The following is a 14471-nucleotide window of genomic DNA, read 5'->3' on the forward strand; positions in this document are numbered from 1 at the left end:
GAATCAATAACCAAGGGTTTAAAGGTGGGATTAGGGATAACGAAACCTTGGGTGCGATCTAAATGAGCTGTAATTAAAGCCAACTAGCGTAACTCCGGCGAGTATGTCTAGTAAATTGTCATAATTACTCGGGAGAGAATTACAACATGCAGAACGCTCATGATCGGTAGAGAATACTTAGGCGAAATTATAGAAGACATAGTGAGAATGATTATGACTATTGGGGAAATCATAATGCTAGACCTCCTTAATCTTTTCTCCAACCTATAGTATCTTTAGTGTTAATTTATTATTTTAATTTGTTAGTTAGTTAGTTAAACACAAGAATCTTAATATCTATAAGTTAGGAATTGTTCAAGCTTGGTGATAGTGAACAATTGTAGCTAAGTCTTAGTTCTCTGTGTGATTCGACTCCGGACTTGTAAATCAAATTATATTTGTAACGACCGCTTTGTCCTTTTTATTAGACATAGTTGGGCATGATAAAAAATAAAACCAAGTCGAAAAATTTCTTTTTGTCCAACTACAAATAGACCCTAAATATCTAAACATTTATGCTATTATTAGTTCGGAAAGAAATTGATTAAAACAGTAGTTGGAAAAAGGCAATTATATATATAAAAGAGGATTGAGTGGAAGAGAAGAGATTAGCAAAAGGCAGATTTGTACTAGCCTTATTGTCCATTTTCGGACCACAAGTACTTGTAGCTTTTTATCGACAACTCTTATCCCCTACTGTACGTTGCCTGGGAATTGAATTGAATGATGTCTCATTACGCGACAAAAAATGATAAGGTAAAAGTTAATTATTGAGTATCCAGTTGAGCTTACTTGTACATTTCCAGAAATAATTTGTTGGTGAAAATTATTTTAATGATATATACTCCTTATAAGTGATCGAGAAGAGTTCAAGTCAATTCGAGAAATATATTATAAGTACAGCGTCCATTTGAATGTTGTTTCATCCTAATATCCAAGCTCATGTGATGTATTTGATACTCTCTGATTATCCAAGTCAAACCAAAGAGGCCATGACCAATAAGATCATACCCTGTTAAACCCTTGTAATCCAATACATGCACTGTATTTGATATAGTATTATTTCTTACATTTACTGAGTGATCAAGTCAAAAATGTAAGTTCATAACCAAAAATAAAAGAAAAACACAAGTAAAAAAATGAGTGCAATGTTAACGTACCAATCAATTAAAGATTGAAAACTGGAAAAGCCAAGAGTCCAAATTCAATAATAATGCTCAGAGTACAGATAGTGGAAATAATTTAGCACACATGTCAAAAGAAATTAATATATAGGAGCAGTAGTACTTTAGTTGCTAGCTAGCTAGCGCCTGAATGTCCTGAACCCACAATCTTCTTTAATCTGTCTGAGATTCTTGTAGCTCTGTACCCTTTTGCACATTCTCCCACCTACATATATATTGTATCAACAAAAAACATATCAATATCACAAGTCACAACCTCAACAAATCTACGGTGGAAGCGAATCCAGATCTAAAGTCATGGATTTATCAAAGTGATTTTTTTTATATAATTAAATATATATTTTTTACGTGCATAAATATAAATAATTCGATCCTAAAAAATGAGTTCCATTGAACGCAGTGTACTTAATACCTTTGAATGTATGGAATGGAAGATGGTGTCACCAATAAGAGTATAACTAGCATTGATAACTTCTAAGCTTTCTTCGTGAAGCATACGTATAATATCGTTGAATATGAACTGATCATCTATGCGAGTAATTAGAACAACGTCTAGAGATGAGTCCACATGATGTATTTCAAGATGTGGCAACAATGGCAATGTTTCTTTTCTCACACTGCTTGACCTAATTGAACTTGAATTTCCATCAACTGTTAAGCTTTCTTTTCTCTGTCTCATTCTTTCCAAATTTATCTGCAGTTTCTTAATGTAGTTCGCTGCTTCTTCCAGTTGATCAGGCAACGATAAAACTTCCTGCAAAGCTTAGATTAGGGTTGTACAAACCAAATCGAAAAATCGCATCAAATCGAAAAGTCAAATCAAACCGATTAAAAAATCCGACTAGGATTGGTATTGAGTAAAAAAAAGTCGAACCAAACCGACATATAAATATAGTAACTTTTATTTATAAGATTTTATATAAAAAAAATTTAAAAGATATTTAGAAATATTTGGGATTTTCTTGCGGGATATAATATTTAATATTATATAAAGTGCTCCATATTTATTAACCTTAAATAATGGGTTGTATGACCGCTTTCTCATCAAGTGTTACTGAAATGCGTCAATCTCTTTGCTCTTCCATATTCATATCATATGTTAAGATCTATTAAATTCTTATATCTTTTTCCGAATGTGAAGTAATTATTTTTATTTAGGTAGCATATTGATTTTTATGTTTAATTACTAGATTCGGTTAACTTTGAAAAATTATTGTCAGACTACTAAAAAAAATAACTATTACCATGTGTTATTAAGAAAATTCTCTCATAAGAGTATTTTAATAGATAATATATTTGTCAATTTTTTATATTTTTACTAAACATATATTTACTTATTAAAAATCTAACAAAGTAAGATTGAAATAATATTTAAGTAATAAAAAACTCGAAAAATCCGACAAAATCGAACCAATCCAAACCGATATAGTTTGTTTGGTTTGATTTTGATAAAAACCGAACCAACCTGGTTAATGTACCCCTAGCTCAGATAATTAATTACCTTAAGGAAGTCAATGCAACATGCTAGTGAACAAGTGCAATTTCATATTTTTATTAATAATAAAAAAAAACAGGACTTACAAAGATTTATCATATTTAAGGGTTAGACATGTTTCGATTAATATTTGAAGATTCTACTAGATCGATCTCAATGTGATATAGAACGTGAGCCAAATCAGAGGGGTTTTGGGAAGGGGATAAGACATGAAAATGTGCTTGAAATTAATAGAAGATAAACATCAGAGAAAATTAAAAATAGAGGAGAAAAGAAAAGAACCCTAGAATGTTGTTGATGAGGCACAAGAGAATTGAGCTCGGAATAAAGAGCTTTCAATTGATTTCTTCTGTTTTTCTCAATAGTTTTTCTGTCAGCTTTTGATACGGAACTAGGGTTGTTACACTGCTCCATATCTATATATATGCCTCTCCAACAAACTTGGGAAATAACAAGATCTCAGTTGTTAAATATATTTATAGGACTTATTAACTTTTTTGTATTTCTGAAACAGTGGAGAAGCAAAAGTTGAGTAATAAATAAAAGCGAAAGGCAATAACTGAAGGAGAATACAACATGATTATGTGAAGGTGAAAAAGATGATAGAATGGTAGGTGGGGCTGTCCTATTATCTTTATGGTCCCATATGTGACTATTTTTGACCATTATTGAATATCAGCCTGATTATGAAATTGGTTGTTGATGTTTTACTACATTTTAACAATATTTTAAGTTTACCTAAACTTAGCTGGAAAAAATTGTGTGTGAAAAAGCGATGTAAAATGTTGTAAGAATCACTGCTAACATTTTTCTCAAGATGTTTCACCATTTGCAATAACTACTTTATATTACATTACATTAATTGCTTGGTTTTGCTTTCGACCAAGTCCTCCTTGGCTCCTTCCCAGTGCCACATCCTAGCAGGGTAAAAGGTAAACGTAGGAGAAAATTTCCACTGCTTAATTTCCACTGAATTCGAGGAAAAGTATTCTTGTACTCCTCCTGTCAAATTTATGTGATGCATTTTTTTTATATGTCCCAAAAATAATGATACATTCTTATATCATCGTGGTTAAGCCAAGTGGCAAGATAAAATGAAGTCACTTGACAATTTTAAGACAACATTAATAATTAAAAATTATAAATAGAAACATAATTAATGGAAGTAGTTGATTTAATCTTATATATAATCTTAATAGATCTTAGACAAATCTAATCTATATATCTATATTTATATGTATATTGGTATCTACATCTACATTTGTATTTTATATCTATATATTGATTCACTCATAGATTTTCTTATATATTAACTAGAAATATGGAGGTGAAAAATTAATTAAAAAGCTATAATAGAAACAAAATAAAAAATATAAAAAGACGTAAATTGAGATGACATATGACTATTTATATTTTGGAGTGTGTTAAAATATAAAATAAAGTGGCGTCTTAAGAATAAGACACATAGCAAAGTAAGACAAAATAAATAAGAATTTAGGAAAGACTTAGGATAAAGTTAAAAGGATAAGAAAAAAATATAATGTATTAATTTTTATCACATTCAAAGATTTAAAAAATCTTCATTTTTAATTGGACTAATAAATGCCTAAAGTTATGGGATATTGTAAATCCTATTTAAAACTACTTTGCCGCTTTAGTTTTAGGCATTTAAAAAAGGTTATTTGCAAGAAATACATATTTGAAAAGGTAACATTGAAAGAATTTTCTTTGAAGCCTACGTGCTTTTTCCTAATTTAACATTGAGTTTTTTAATATTGTTAACTTCTCGAAAAATCGAAAAATTTATAAACCAAATTCCAAGAGAATATGTGTGTGCGTATATATATATATATATATATGTGTGTGCGCATATATATATATGTGTGTGTGTATAAATTATTACAAGAAAAAAAAAGCACATTAATCTATAATGTATTGTAATGAAAGTAGTGGACAAGGATACAAATAATTTTAAGTTATGGGTAATGCAATACGGACAAGAAATTAAAAGAAAAAGAGAATATATATATATATGGAAGGATGGATAAGTTATGGGTAATGCAATTTGAATGTAGAAATATATGGAAGGATAAGACTTATTTGATTTTATGTATATATATAATTTGAATGTAGAAATATATGGAAGGATAAGACTTATTTGATTTTTGAGAAGAGAAAGTGTGTGTCTGTGTGTGTGTGTGTGTCTATATATATATATAATTTGCATTGTGATGAAGCCAAGTAACAAATTATTATAAAGCCACTTGGCAATTTAGGATAATATTAATACTAATACTTAATTTAAATTAATTTTTTTTCTGAATTCAAATGAAAAGAAAGTGAATATTTTTGTAAAGATATTGTCTGCCCTATCTTAATTAATAAGATTTAAAAAAATTACATTGAAAGATAAAAACAACGCCTCTATCTTAATTAATTATAAAGATAAAAATATAGGTATTATAAAAAAAATACGATAAATTTAAACATTAATATGATAAGTAGAATTAAAAAATTAAAAAAAAAAGAGATATATATATATATATATATATATATATATATATATATATATATATATATATATATATATATAAAATTTCAATGTAGAAATATTTGGAAGGATAAGACTTATTTGATTTTTGAAAAGAGAAAGTATTTTAAATGATAACGAATAAAATTTGCATTGTGGTTAAGTCAAGTGACAAACTACTGTAAAACCACTTGAATATTTAGGATAATGTTAATACTAATACTTAATTTAAATATTTTTTTTGAATTTGTATGAAGAATCTGTGAATATTTTTGTAAAGATATTGTCTTCCCTATCTTAATTAATAAGATTTAAAAAATAAATAAATTTAAAGATAAAAACAATGCCTCTATCTTAATTAATTATAAAGATAAGAATATAGGTATTATAAAAAAATGACAAATTTAAACATTAATATGAACAATAGAATAAAAGAATAAAGGTAAATAAAAAAATTTACTACAAGAAAAAAATATATTTTTATTTATAATATATTACAGTGAGACCTCTCTATAACATCATCCCTATATAACAACACTTTACTATAAAAGCAAGCTTTTTTCGGAACCAATTTTCATGTTATGTTATAATATATGTACTCTATAACAGCACTTCTCTATAACATCCAAAAATATTCGGAACAAACGAGGTTGTTATAGAGAGGTTTGACTGTATAATGGAAGTAACAGACAAGAATATGATAATTTTAAGTTATGGGTAATGCAATATGAACAAGAAATTATGGGTAATTTTAAGAGATTTGAGAAATTTTTTCTTTTTTATTAACATTTATTTAATGATTATATATAACTTCTATCTGAAAGATTAATATTTTAAAGTTATTTGCACATGAATTAAATAACTCAAATTAGAGATTTGTGTTCGTGCATCGCGCGAGTACTAATACTAGTTTTACCTTAATGAGATAAATTATAGCCACACAAATATTTATGTCATGTTTTAAATCAGAAGTTTAAAAAGTTTTCTTTCTTAAGTTTCGTGTCAAGTCAAACAACATTACATAATACACTTTCTTTCGATCTGTCCCAATAAGAATTTTTCTACTCCCTCTGTTCCAATTTATGTTAACCTATTTCTTTTTTGGTTCGTTCCAAAAAAAATGTATCCTTTCTAAATTTGGAAACAATTTAACTTAAACTTATAATTCTATTTTTAATGAGAAGTTTTTATAACCACACAAACTCTCTGAGCCCCTTTTTAACTTGTTTAGGACCACAAATTCCAAACTTCTTCATTTTTTCTTAAACTCCGTGCCCAGTCAAACAGGTTCACATAAATTGAAACGGATGGAGTATATTTTAAAAACAATTTAGCTTTCAATTTCTCATTTACCCATAATAAGATGATTTATAGTCACACAAATAATTATATCATATATATTTCAAACCACAAGTTACAATTTTTTTTTTTTTTTTTTTTATGTCGTCGAGCCTGATTCAAAGAACTATCACATAAAATGGAACGTTTTTTTTTTATTGTCTTGTTAGAATTTCGAATGTCACATATAAGTACTTTTGCATTTTATTGTCTTAAAGAGTAATCAAAATGATAATATTTCTTCTTTTTTAGTTCTCCCAGAAATAATATGGGGGTGGTCCACTTGGTGAACGCAACAAGTATTTCATTAAACACATGAAATTCAAGGATTAATGAAACATCCCTATTGTAGTATAACCTAACGTGTGAATAGAAGAAATAATGTTTTTAGAAGTACAAACATTGGCACTGCCACATGATTAAGGAGACGTCTCATTCATGACTGAAATTATTCACATTTGCTTTTTTTTTTTTTTTTGTGGAGGTTTCACGAAATTTGCACGTGTACTTACTATTTGACGCATTTTTTTTGGTCATTCCACATCTGTTATTTGTTTATTTTCGTTGTTATTTCTGTTTCTTGCTATTTGATTCAAGTTCTTCTTTTTCTTTTCCCGCTTAAAAACAATTAACTAACTAATGCAAATGTAAAACATGCTATAGAAATGAAAAGAATAAGATTGCAATAATATGTTGTAAATCCTAATAGAAGGCTTAGAGTTGAAAAAGGTTTATCTACTAGTCCATGTGTTTATACAAACTCGATGAATACATGACCTAGACCATAATTAATATATATTCGCTTCAATTTATCACGCAAAATTGGTAAATTACTATGATTTGCTATTAACGTTAGGTGATTTGAGTGAATTTTATTTCGAAAAAAGACGGTAAACCTGTTTCAACACCCACTCACATATAGGTGTAGGATTCAAATGATCCCCTAAATTAGCTTTTTTCTTTTTCTTCTTATTCACAACACCTGCCCCTATAATACACAATCAATGCTGCTGATCTCACCAAGATTACGCAATATATAGACCTCATAAAGTGCACCTAATTAATTAGGATATATATATATACACTTGCAAGTGGACCCTTTTGTGTTATCCAGAATTCCAACTTTTTACTTGCGTTCAAATGCTGATATCACCAGCAATTACGCAATCGATCTCACAAAGTTGTGGGAAAAAATTCATCAAGAATGTGAACAAGATCTAAATTTTCTAGGATTCTAGTTTTAATTATTTTTCAGTTGATTTAGAAGTTTTTAATTAGCCATCATTAATATAAATTGCTTTCACACGCACTAACGGAATTTTCTTTCATTAATTTCTTAGTAAATTACTTAAAATATTAGTACTATTAAATAACGTAGAAGAATGATGAACATATTCATAGTTGGGGCGATTGTTAGAACAGTCTTGGTTCTTTGTAACTGCAGTCAGGAGTGGTAAAAAATTGTCCCATTTGGGGACCCATAAAAGGGGAAAATACAACAGTAATATTACTATCTTCTTTTTTGGGTTTCTCACCGTGTGACGCGCATTGGACCCAACTAGCTATATTTGAATTTGTACCGCGTAGGTTTCCATTACATGGAAGCACTCCCTACCAAAAAAAATTATATACTAGACTCGAACACGAAACCTCTTATTGATTAATAGAAGAGCAGTCTAATCTAATGCAATCATATTTTGCTGATAGCCCTGATGTTATCTCTTCTTACACAAACTTTTTCTATCACCAGATATGGATGTTATATTCTTCTGCAGTCATTGCCTTTTTCTTTCATTTACTACTCTTTATAAACATCTTGTGCTAAATCTAGAAGGAATAGGATCTTGTTTATTTGCCAAATTTGTTGGAGAGGCTTTATAGATAAGAGATGGAGCAACAGTGCAACAACCCAAGTTCTTCATCGTCTAAAGCTGACAGAAAGACTATTGAGAAAAACAGAAGAAACCAAATGAAAGCTCTCTACTTGAAGCTCCATTCTCTTGTGCCTCATCAACAGCATTCTAGGGTTCTTTTCTTTCTCCTTTAGTTATTTCTTTTTATTTTTCTCTTCTATTTCACGCATGTCATGATTAAGTTTTCCTTCCAAAATCCGCCCGATTTGAAACATGTTCGAGATCATATAGTCAGATCTATAGTAGAATCATGCTCATTATCATTGTTACACGTTTTACAAAATTATTTTATTTGGGCTTAATAATTGCAGGAAGTTTTGTCACTGCCAGATCAACTGGAAGAGGCAATCAACTACATAAAAAGACTGCAGATAGATTTGGGGAGAATGACACAGAAAAAAGATAGCTTAAAAAGTGGTGAAAATTCAAGCTGTGGGAGAAAGATAGGGTTGCCATTGCCACATCTAGAAATCAACAGTGTGGATTCAGCTCTACAGGTGGTTATAACTACTAGTTTGGATTATCAGTTCATCTTCACTGATGTTATCCGTCTGCTTCATGAAGAAAGCGTACAAGTTATAAATGCCAATTATACTCTCATTGGTGACACCATCGTCCATTCCATACATTCTCAGGTTTTCCATTTGTTTCTTTCCTCTATATATTTATGTCTAAATGAAGGGGTGTGGTTATTTAATTGTGTGAGCTAATATATGACAGAGATGTGTTTCATTGCTTCATTGCAGATGGGAGAGTGTGCACCAGATCAATACGGAGCTGCAAGAATCTCAGAAAGGCTAAAGAAGTTTGTGGGTGGGTGCTAGCTAGCTTAATGGCAACTAATATTTCGATTGAATAATTCTGATTAATTCACCTCCTTACCAAAAGGTTTTCATTTTCAAAACTCGACCCTGATGCCATTAGTTAAGGATGAAAGGGTTTTAATTATTCCACTACACCCTATGATTGTGATTAATTGAGTAGCTTACTTTGTTCGCTCTAAACAATATATATAGTTCAAGAATTTGTATCCAAAGATCAAACATCTTGTCTGTTAGCAAAAACAATGCGTATGTTTTTGCCTATGATTCAGTTCCTTTGCTAGAAAAATCCTTGTACTACAATTTCTTGAAAATTTAATTCCTATTCTCATTAATGGATTTTAATGGTTTGGATACCAAACACCAGAAATGCTGCATTAATATAATGTTACAGCCTTGAGCTTCAGCTTTTAGCCAAGTTTAATCCTTGCATAAAATAAAAAGGAGCTAATAAGGTTGAGTGAAGAGCCACCATATCAATTTTGAGATCTTCATATATAAAAAGGGTGAGGCTGTTCCCCCTTCAGATAGGACTGCAGATAACCATCGATCTTTTCTCTGCAGGACCAAAGCTGGCTCCATTTAAATGAATTCTCCACTAGCTATATATATATATATACATATATATACATCCAATTTATATTAAGAGTTGAGGTTTAATTTTTATACACTAGCTCTCAGAGTAATAAAATGTACATTATCATTGGTATATTTTAGTCTAGTGTAACAGGTAATCTATTTTATTTTTTAAATTATTAATTCAACTCTTTATAATTTGTTTATTATTTTTAGGTGCAGGACATAATAATATAAGAATTCTTTTAAAGTGTTTATATATTGACTTGCTAAGTTTATTGTTGTTCATTCTCATTATAATCCAATGTAGTTTGTTGGTCAAAATATATTACAGAGTTTTACCGACAACTTCATTGCGTTTGAAATTAATGAAGGTTAACGACTAAAGTAAATTATTCCATGCTGAAACTTTTCGAAGAAGATGGAATTTTCCTGGCGATGGAAAAGGGAGGAAAGAACTTTGGATGAAAGTGAAACATCCATAGTTTTGGGAGAATATTGTGGCTAAGGATAAGAGCACGTTGCGGGTAGCTAAAAAAAGTAAATTAAAAATAAACAAAGTAGGAGACTTGAGATGACAGCTTATTTCTCCTTCTGCCAGTCTTTGTTGTAAGACTTTTTCCCCCCTGAATTTGCAGTAATATTTTGTGCTTTACATTAATCTGTCCTTTTCTTTTATAGTAGTAATCTTTTTCTTTTGAAACACTAACATCATCTCCGACCCTTCGCCAATTTTCACATTAAATGTAATTTTAGTGTTTTTGGTCCAACCCAACATCATTTCTTACCCCATTTTAGTGTGTGAATAACACTATTCATCAATACTATTACTATTTATTAATATTTTATTATATGAAACTTTAATTTAATATATTATAAATTTTGTAATTACTTATACTTTTATGTAATATCTTTATAATGTTAATTTTATAACTTAATTTTGGTGTATAATTTTTATAAATTAATTTTTGTATATATTATTCTTATATAAAATTATAAAATTGTAAGTTAATTTTATTATAAGTTATAATTGTATATTAACTACATGTATTATATGAGACAATAGGATAATCGAGGATGAGCGTGATCTTTAATGCACCAATTCAAGATGTTTGGTAAGGTCCAACTCCAACAGCAGAAATGGTAGTACATGAAAATTCCCGATTTGAATAATTTTAGCTCGACACAAAAAAATTAAGGACAAAGATACTCATTTTGCACTTCGTAATACATTAATAGAGCATTTATGGGAGCAACATACAAATCATGAAAATTGAATATTTATGTGGTGTAAAGGGCAGTTAATTAACACCATTTTGGTGGAAAAAAATGGTGCAAAGAGTTGAAAATGCTCTACGGCAAACCTTAGTTACTACTGAAACCAAGAGGGAATTATATTGCTCAAGCAGTTAGCATATTCACCTCCAATCTTAAGGTTGTCCGTTTGAGTCACCAAGGAAGCAAAGCGAGATACTCCTGCTGGGTAAACAAAAATCATTACAATGGGATACTTCTGCAGTTTCTTAAGTATGATTGAACACCAAACTGAATCAATTTTACAGTAAGTAATCAGAAATGTAAGTTTTTGTTGTTTCATTAAAATAATGGATTGTTAGAAGCAGATCAAAAGACAAGAAAGAAGATAGACTAGGGAGACATCAAGCAACATATTTAACTTGGCCTGCTTGACCACACGTGTTGAAGGAAATTCATGTAGACCGTGGAAATTATATCTGCATATGAGAACCCTTATTACTCCTAATATGCAAGACGTAACAAAATGAAATTCTTTGAAGCAAACCGAATTGATGATATTGTCAAATCGTGTCAACTCTTTGTTAGATCAAATATGAAAAGCTTTTTAAATCACCCTTCTTAATTATAAACGTAAAGAATGATTAACTAATTAACCCAATTCCAATACTGACTGAGACCGTAATGACCTGACTGGTCGTTTTGAAAGTATTAGCCCCGACCCCCTATTTACTATTTTTCCCGTATCATTTTCTGCTTATGCAACTTGTCGGGAGGTTCTGTTTTTGATTTCGAAGTGTTTTGGGACACTTAGTCCTTAAAACGGAAGCTTAACTTCTAGGATTTTTATCTGTAGTTGGAACTATATGAAGACGACTCCGGAATGGAGTTTCATCGGTTTCGTTAGCTCCGTTGGGTGATTGTGAACTTAGGAGCATGTCTGAATTGTGTTTTGGAGTTTTGTAGCTGAATTAGGCTTGAAATAGCGAAAGTTGGATTTTTGGGAAGTTTGACCGAAAGATAATATCGGGGTCGGATTCCGATTCCGGAAGTTGGAGTAGGTTCGTAATGTCGAATATGACTTATGTGCAAAATTTGAGGTCAATCGGACGTGATTTAATAGGTTTCGGCAGCAGTTGTAGAAGTTTGAAGTTTCAAAGTTCATTAAGTTTGAATTGGAGGGTAATTCGTGATTTTAGCGTTGTTTGATGTGATTTGAAGGCTCTACTAAGTTTGTATGGTGTTTTAGGACTTGTTGATATATTTGGTTGAGGTCCCGGGGGCCTCGAGTAGATTCCGATGGCTAACAGATCAAATTTGATTTTGGGAGAATGGCTGAAGGCACCAGGTGTAATCGCACCTGCGCAAGATTGACCGCAGGTGCGAGCCCGCAGAACCAAGCCAAGAGGCACAGATGTGGTTTGGAAGGAAGAGGTCAGAGGTCGCAGGTGCGAAGGTAAAGCCGCATCTGCGCATCCGTAGATGCGGAGAGGTGACTGCGGAAGCGGGCAAGGATGGCCTGGTGTAGGGTCGCAGAAGCAGGACCGCATGTGCGAGCCCTGGTTCGCAGAAGTGAGATTTTGGAATTTAAGTTAACTCCACATATGCAGAGTCTTCGCTACAGAAGAGGTACCGCAGAAGCGGAAATTGGACCGCAAGTGCGAGATCGCTGGGCAGTAAAGAGGGATTTTGAGGGTTTAATCTCATTTTACACTCTGAAACTTTGATTTGGGCGATAATTTGGGAGATTTTCAGAGGAAGCTTTTGGGTAACGATTCTTAACTCATTTATGGTTAAATTTCACTAATATATAGTTGATTTCATCATTTAATTAAAGAATTTGGTTGAGAAATTTAGGGAAAAAGTTGAAAGTTATTCAACTAAGTTTTTGAGTTTTGATTTGGATTTTGATATCGAATTTGGATAATTTTGGTACGAGTGAACTTGTGAGTGAATATGTGTTCATATTTTGTGATTTTTACCCGATTTCGAGACGTGAGCATGAGTCGACTTTTTGGGATGATTTTCTAATTTCTTGCTTAAGCCTTGATTTCATTAATTAGATTAGTTTTTTATAGTTATATTTATGATATGTAATTTTTTTTGGCTAGATTTGGGCCATTCGGAGTCGGAAAATCATGGAAAAGTTATTCTTACTGATTGACTGAGCTTGGTTCGAGGTAAGTGACCTGCCTAACCTTGTGGGGTGGCGGGGGCATCCCCTTCGGATTTGGTGCAGTTGTGATATGTGAGCGTCATGTACGTGAGGTGACGATTGCGTACACGACTATTTATTATAAAATCTGATTTTACTGAGTAATAACCTGTTTCATCTTAATTAAGTTATACCAACATGTGTAGTTATCCTGTTTAGCCTTGTCACACCTCCTTTTTCCGCGCCCAAGGGCGCAGGGGGAGTTTTTTCCAATTAAAGGACAATCGAAACGGGATTGGTTTAATTATTTCAGAGTCACCACTTGGGAGATTTAGGGTGTCCCAAGTCACCAATTTTAATCCCGAATCGAGGAAAAGAATGACTCTATATTACAGTATGCGTACCAGAAATCTAGATAAGGAATTCTGTTAACCCGGGAGAAGGTGTTAGGCATTCCCGAGTTCCGTGGTTCTAGCACGGTCGCTCAACTGTTATATTCGGCTTGATTATCTGATTTTATACAAGTGTGAACTTATGTGCAAAATTTAACTTTTAACCGCTTTTATCATTTTACTGTTTTTATCAGGAATTGCAACGTTGTGAAAATGTATCTCGAACCGCGTTACAATCAATGTACCCGTGGTCGTCGACACACTTTGACTCCGTTGAGATTGGGATTTGGGTCACATCAATGCGCACCCGAGTTTAAGGAAATTAAATTATTAAAGACGCGCCTAAAGCGACTAGCGTACTTATTTTGGGTAAGACCGTGGAATTTTACTAAACGGTCCATCCCGAAATCCAAATAATTTTTAAAGCAAATATTTACTGAGGGCCCCGCAATTTGTATTTTTATTTGGCGAGGCTCATCTCGTTCTTTATTTTTTAATGAATTTGCAACGTCATGGACATGCATCTCGAACCACGTCACAATCAATGTACCCGTGATTAGAAACACATTTCGACTCCGTTGAGAATTGGATTTGGGTCACATAAATGCGCACCCGAGTTTAAGAAGGTAAGATTTATTAAGGCGCGTCCTAAAGAGTCTAACGTATTATTATTTTAGGAGGGTTGTGAGATTTGCTAAACAACCCGTCCTGGAATCTAAATGCTTCGATAATATACATTTAAACAAGGGCCCCGCATCTGCGCGTTTTGTTTAT

At 31.6% G+C, this 14471-nt stretch overlaps 2 protein-coding genes across 2 annotated transcripts; one reads left to right on the forward strand and one right to left on the reverse strand.

Moving 5' to 3' along the window:
• Positions 1–1183: 1183 nt before the first annotated feature.
• Positions 1184–3222, reverse strand: LOC104239707 (transcription factor bHLH162). Its single transcript, XM_009794457.2, has 3 exons — positions 3001–3222; positions 1636–1977; positions 1184–1428 (listed from the first exon to the last, which is right to left on the reverse strand). The coding sequence occupies exons 1-3, from the start codon at positions 3130–3132 to the stop codon at positions 1339–1341; spliced, it is 564 nt and encodes a 187-aa protein (XP_009792759.1). The 5' UTR covers positions 3133–3222; the 3' UTR covers positions 1184–1338.
• Positions 3223–8372: 5150 nt separating this feature from the next.
• On the forward strand, positions 8373–9681 carry LOC104239646 (transcription factor bHLH162-like). Its single transcript, XM_009794357.2, has 3 exons — positions 8373–8612; positions 8811–9134; positions 9246–9681. The coding sequence occupies exons 1-3, from the start codon at positions 8475–8477 to the stop codon at positions 9321–9323; spliced, it is 540 nt and encodes a 179-aa protein (XP_009792659.1). The 5' UTR covers positions 8373–8474; the 3' UTR covers positions 9324–9681.
• Positions 9682–14471: the final 4790 nt, after the last annotated feature.

Source organism: Nicotiana sylvestris, chromosome 2, assembly GCF_000393655.2.
Source record: "Nicotiana sylvestris chromosome 2, ASM39365v2, whole genome shotgun sequence".
In the NCBI taxonomy this organism is placed as follows: Eukaryota; Viridiplantae; Streptophyta; class Magnoliopsida; order Solanales; family Solanaceae; genus Nicotiana; species Nicotiana sylvestris.

Bases quoted from the DNA above. Each gene is read 5' to 3' on its own strand.
- LOC104239707 (XM_009794457.2), bottom strand. From the start codon at position 3,132: ATGGAGCAGTGTAACAACCCTAGTTCCGTATCAAAAGCTGACAGAAAA. The intron at 1,978-3,000 runs GTTCTTTTCTTT...TAAGCTTTGCAG, and splicing joins CTCATCAACAACATTCTAGG to GAAGTTTTATCGTTGCCTGA. The intron at 1,429-1,635 runs GTATTAAGTACA...ATATATATGTAG, and splicing joins TCCATTCCATACATTCAAAG to GTGGGAGAATGTGCAAAAGG.
- LOC104239646 (XM_009794357.2), top strand. From the start codon at position 8,475: ATGGAGCAACAGTGCAACAACCCAAGTTCTTCATCGTCTAAAGCTGAC. The intron at 8,613-8,810 runs GTTCTTTTCTTT...TAATAATTGCAG, and splicing joins CTCATCAACAGCATTCTAGG to GAAGTTTTGTCACTGCCAGA. The intron at 9,135-9,245 runs GTTTTCCATTTG...GCTTCATTGCAG, and splicing joins TCCATTCCATACATTCTCAG to ATGGGAGAGTGTGCACCAGA.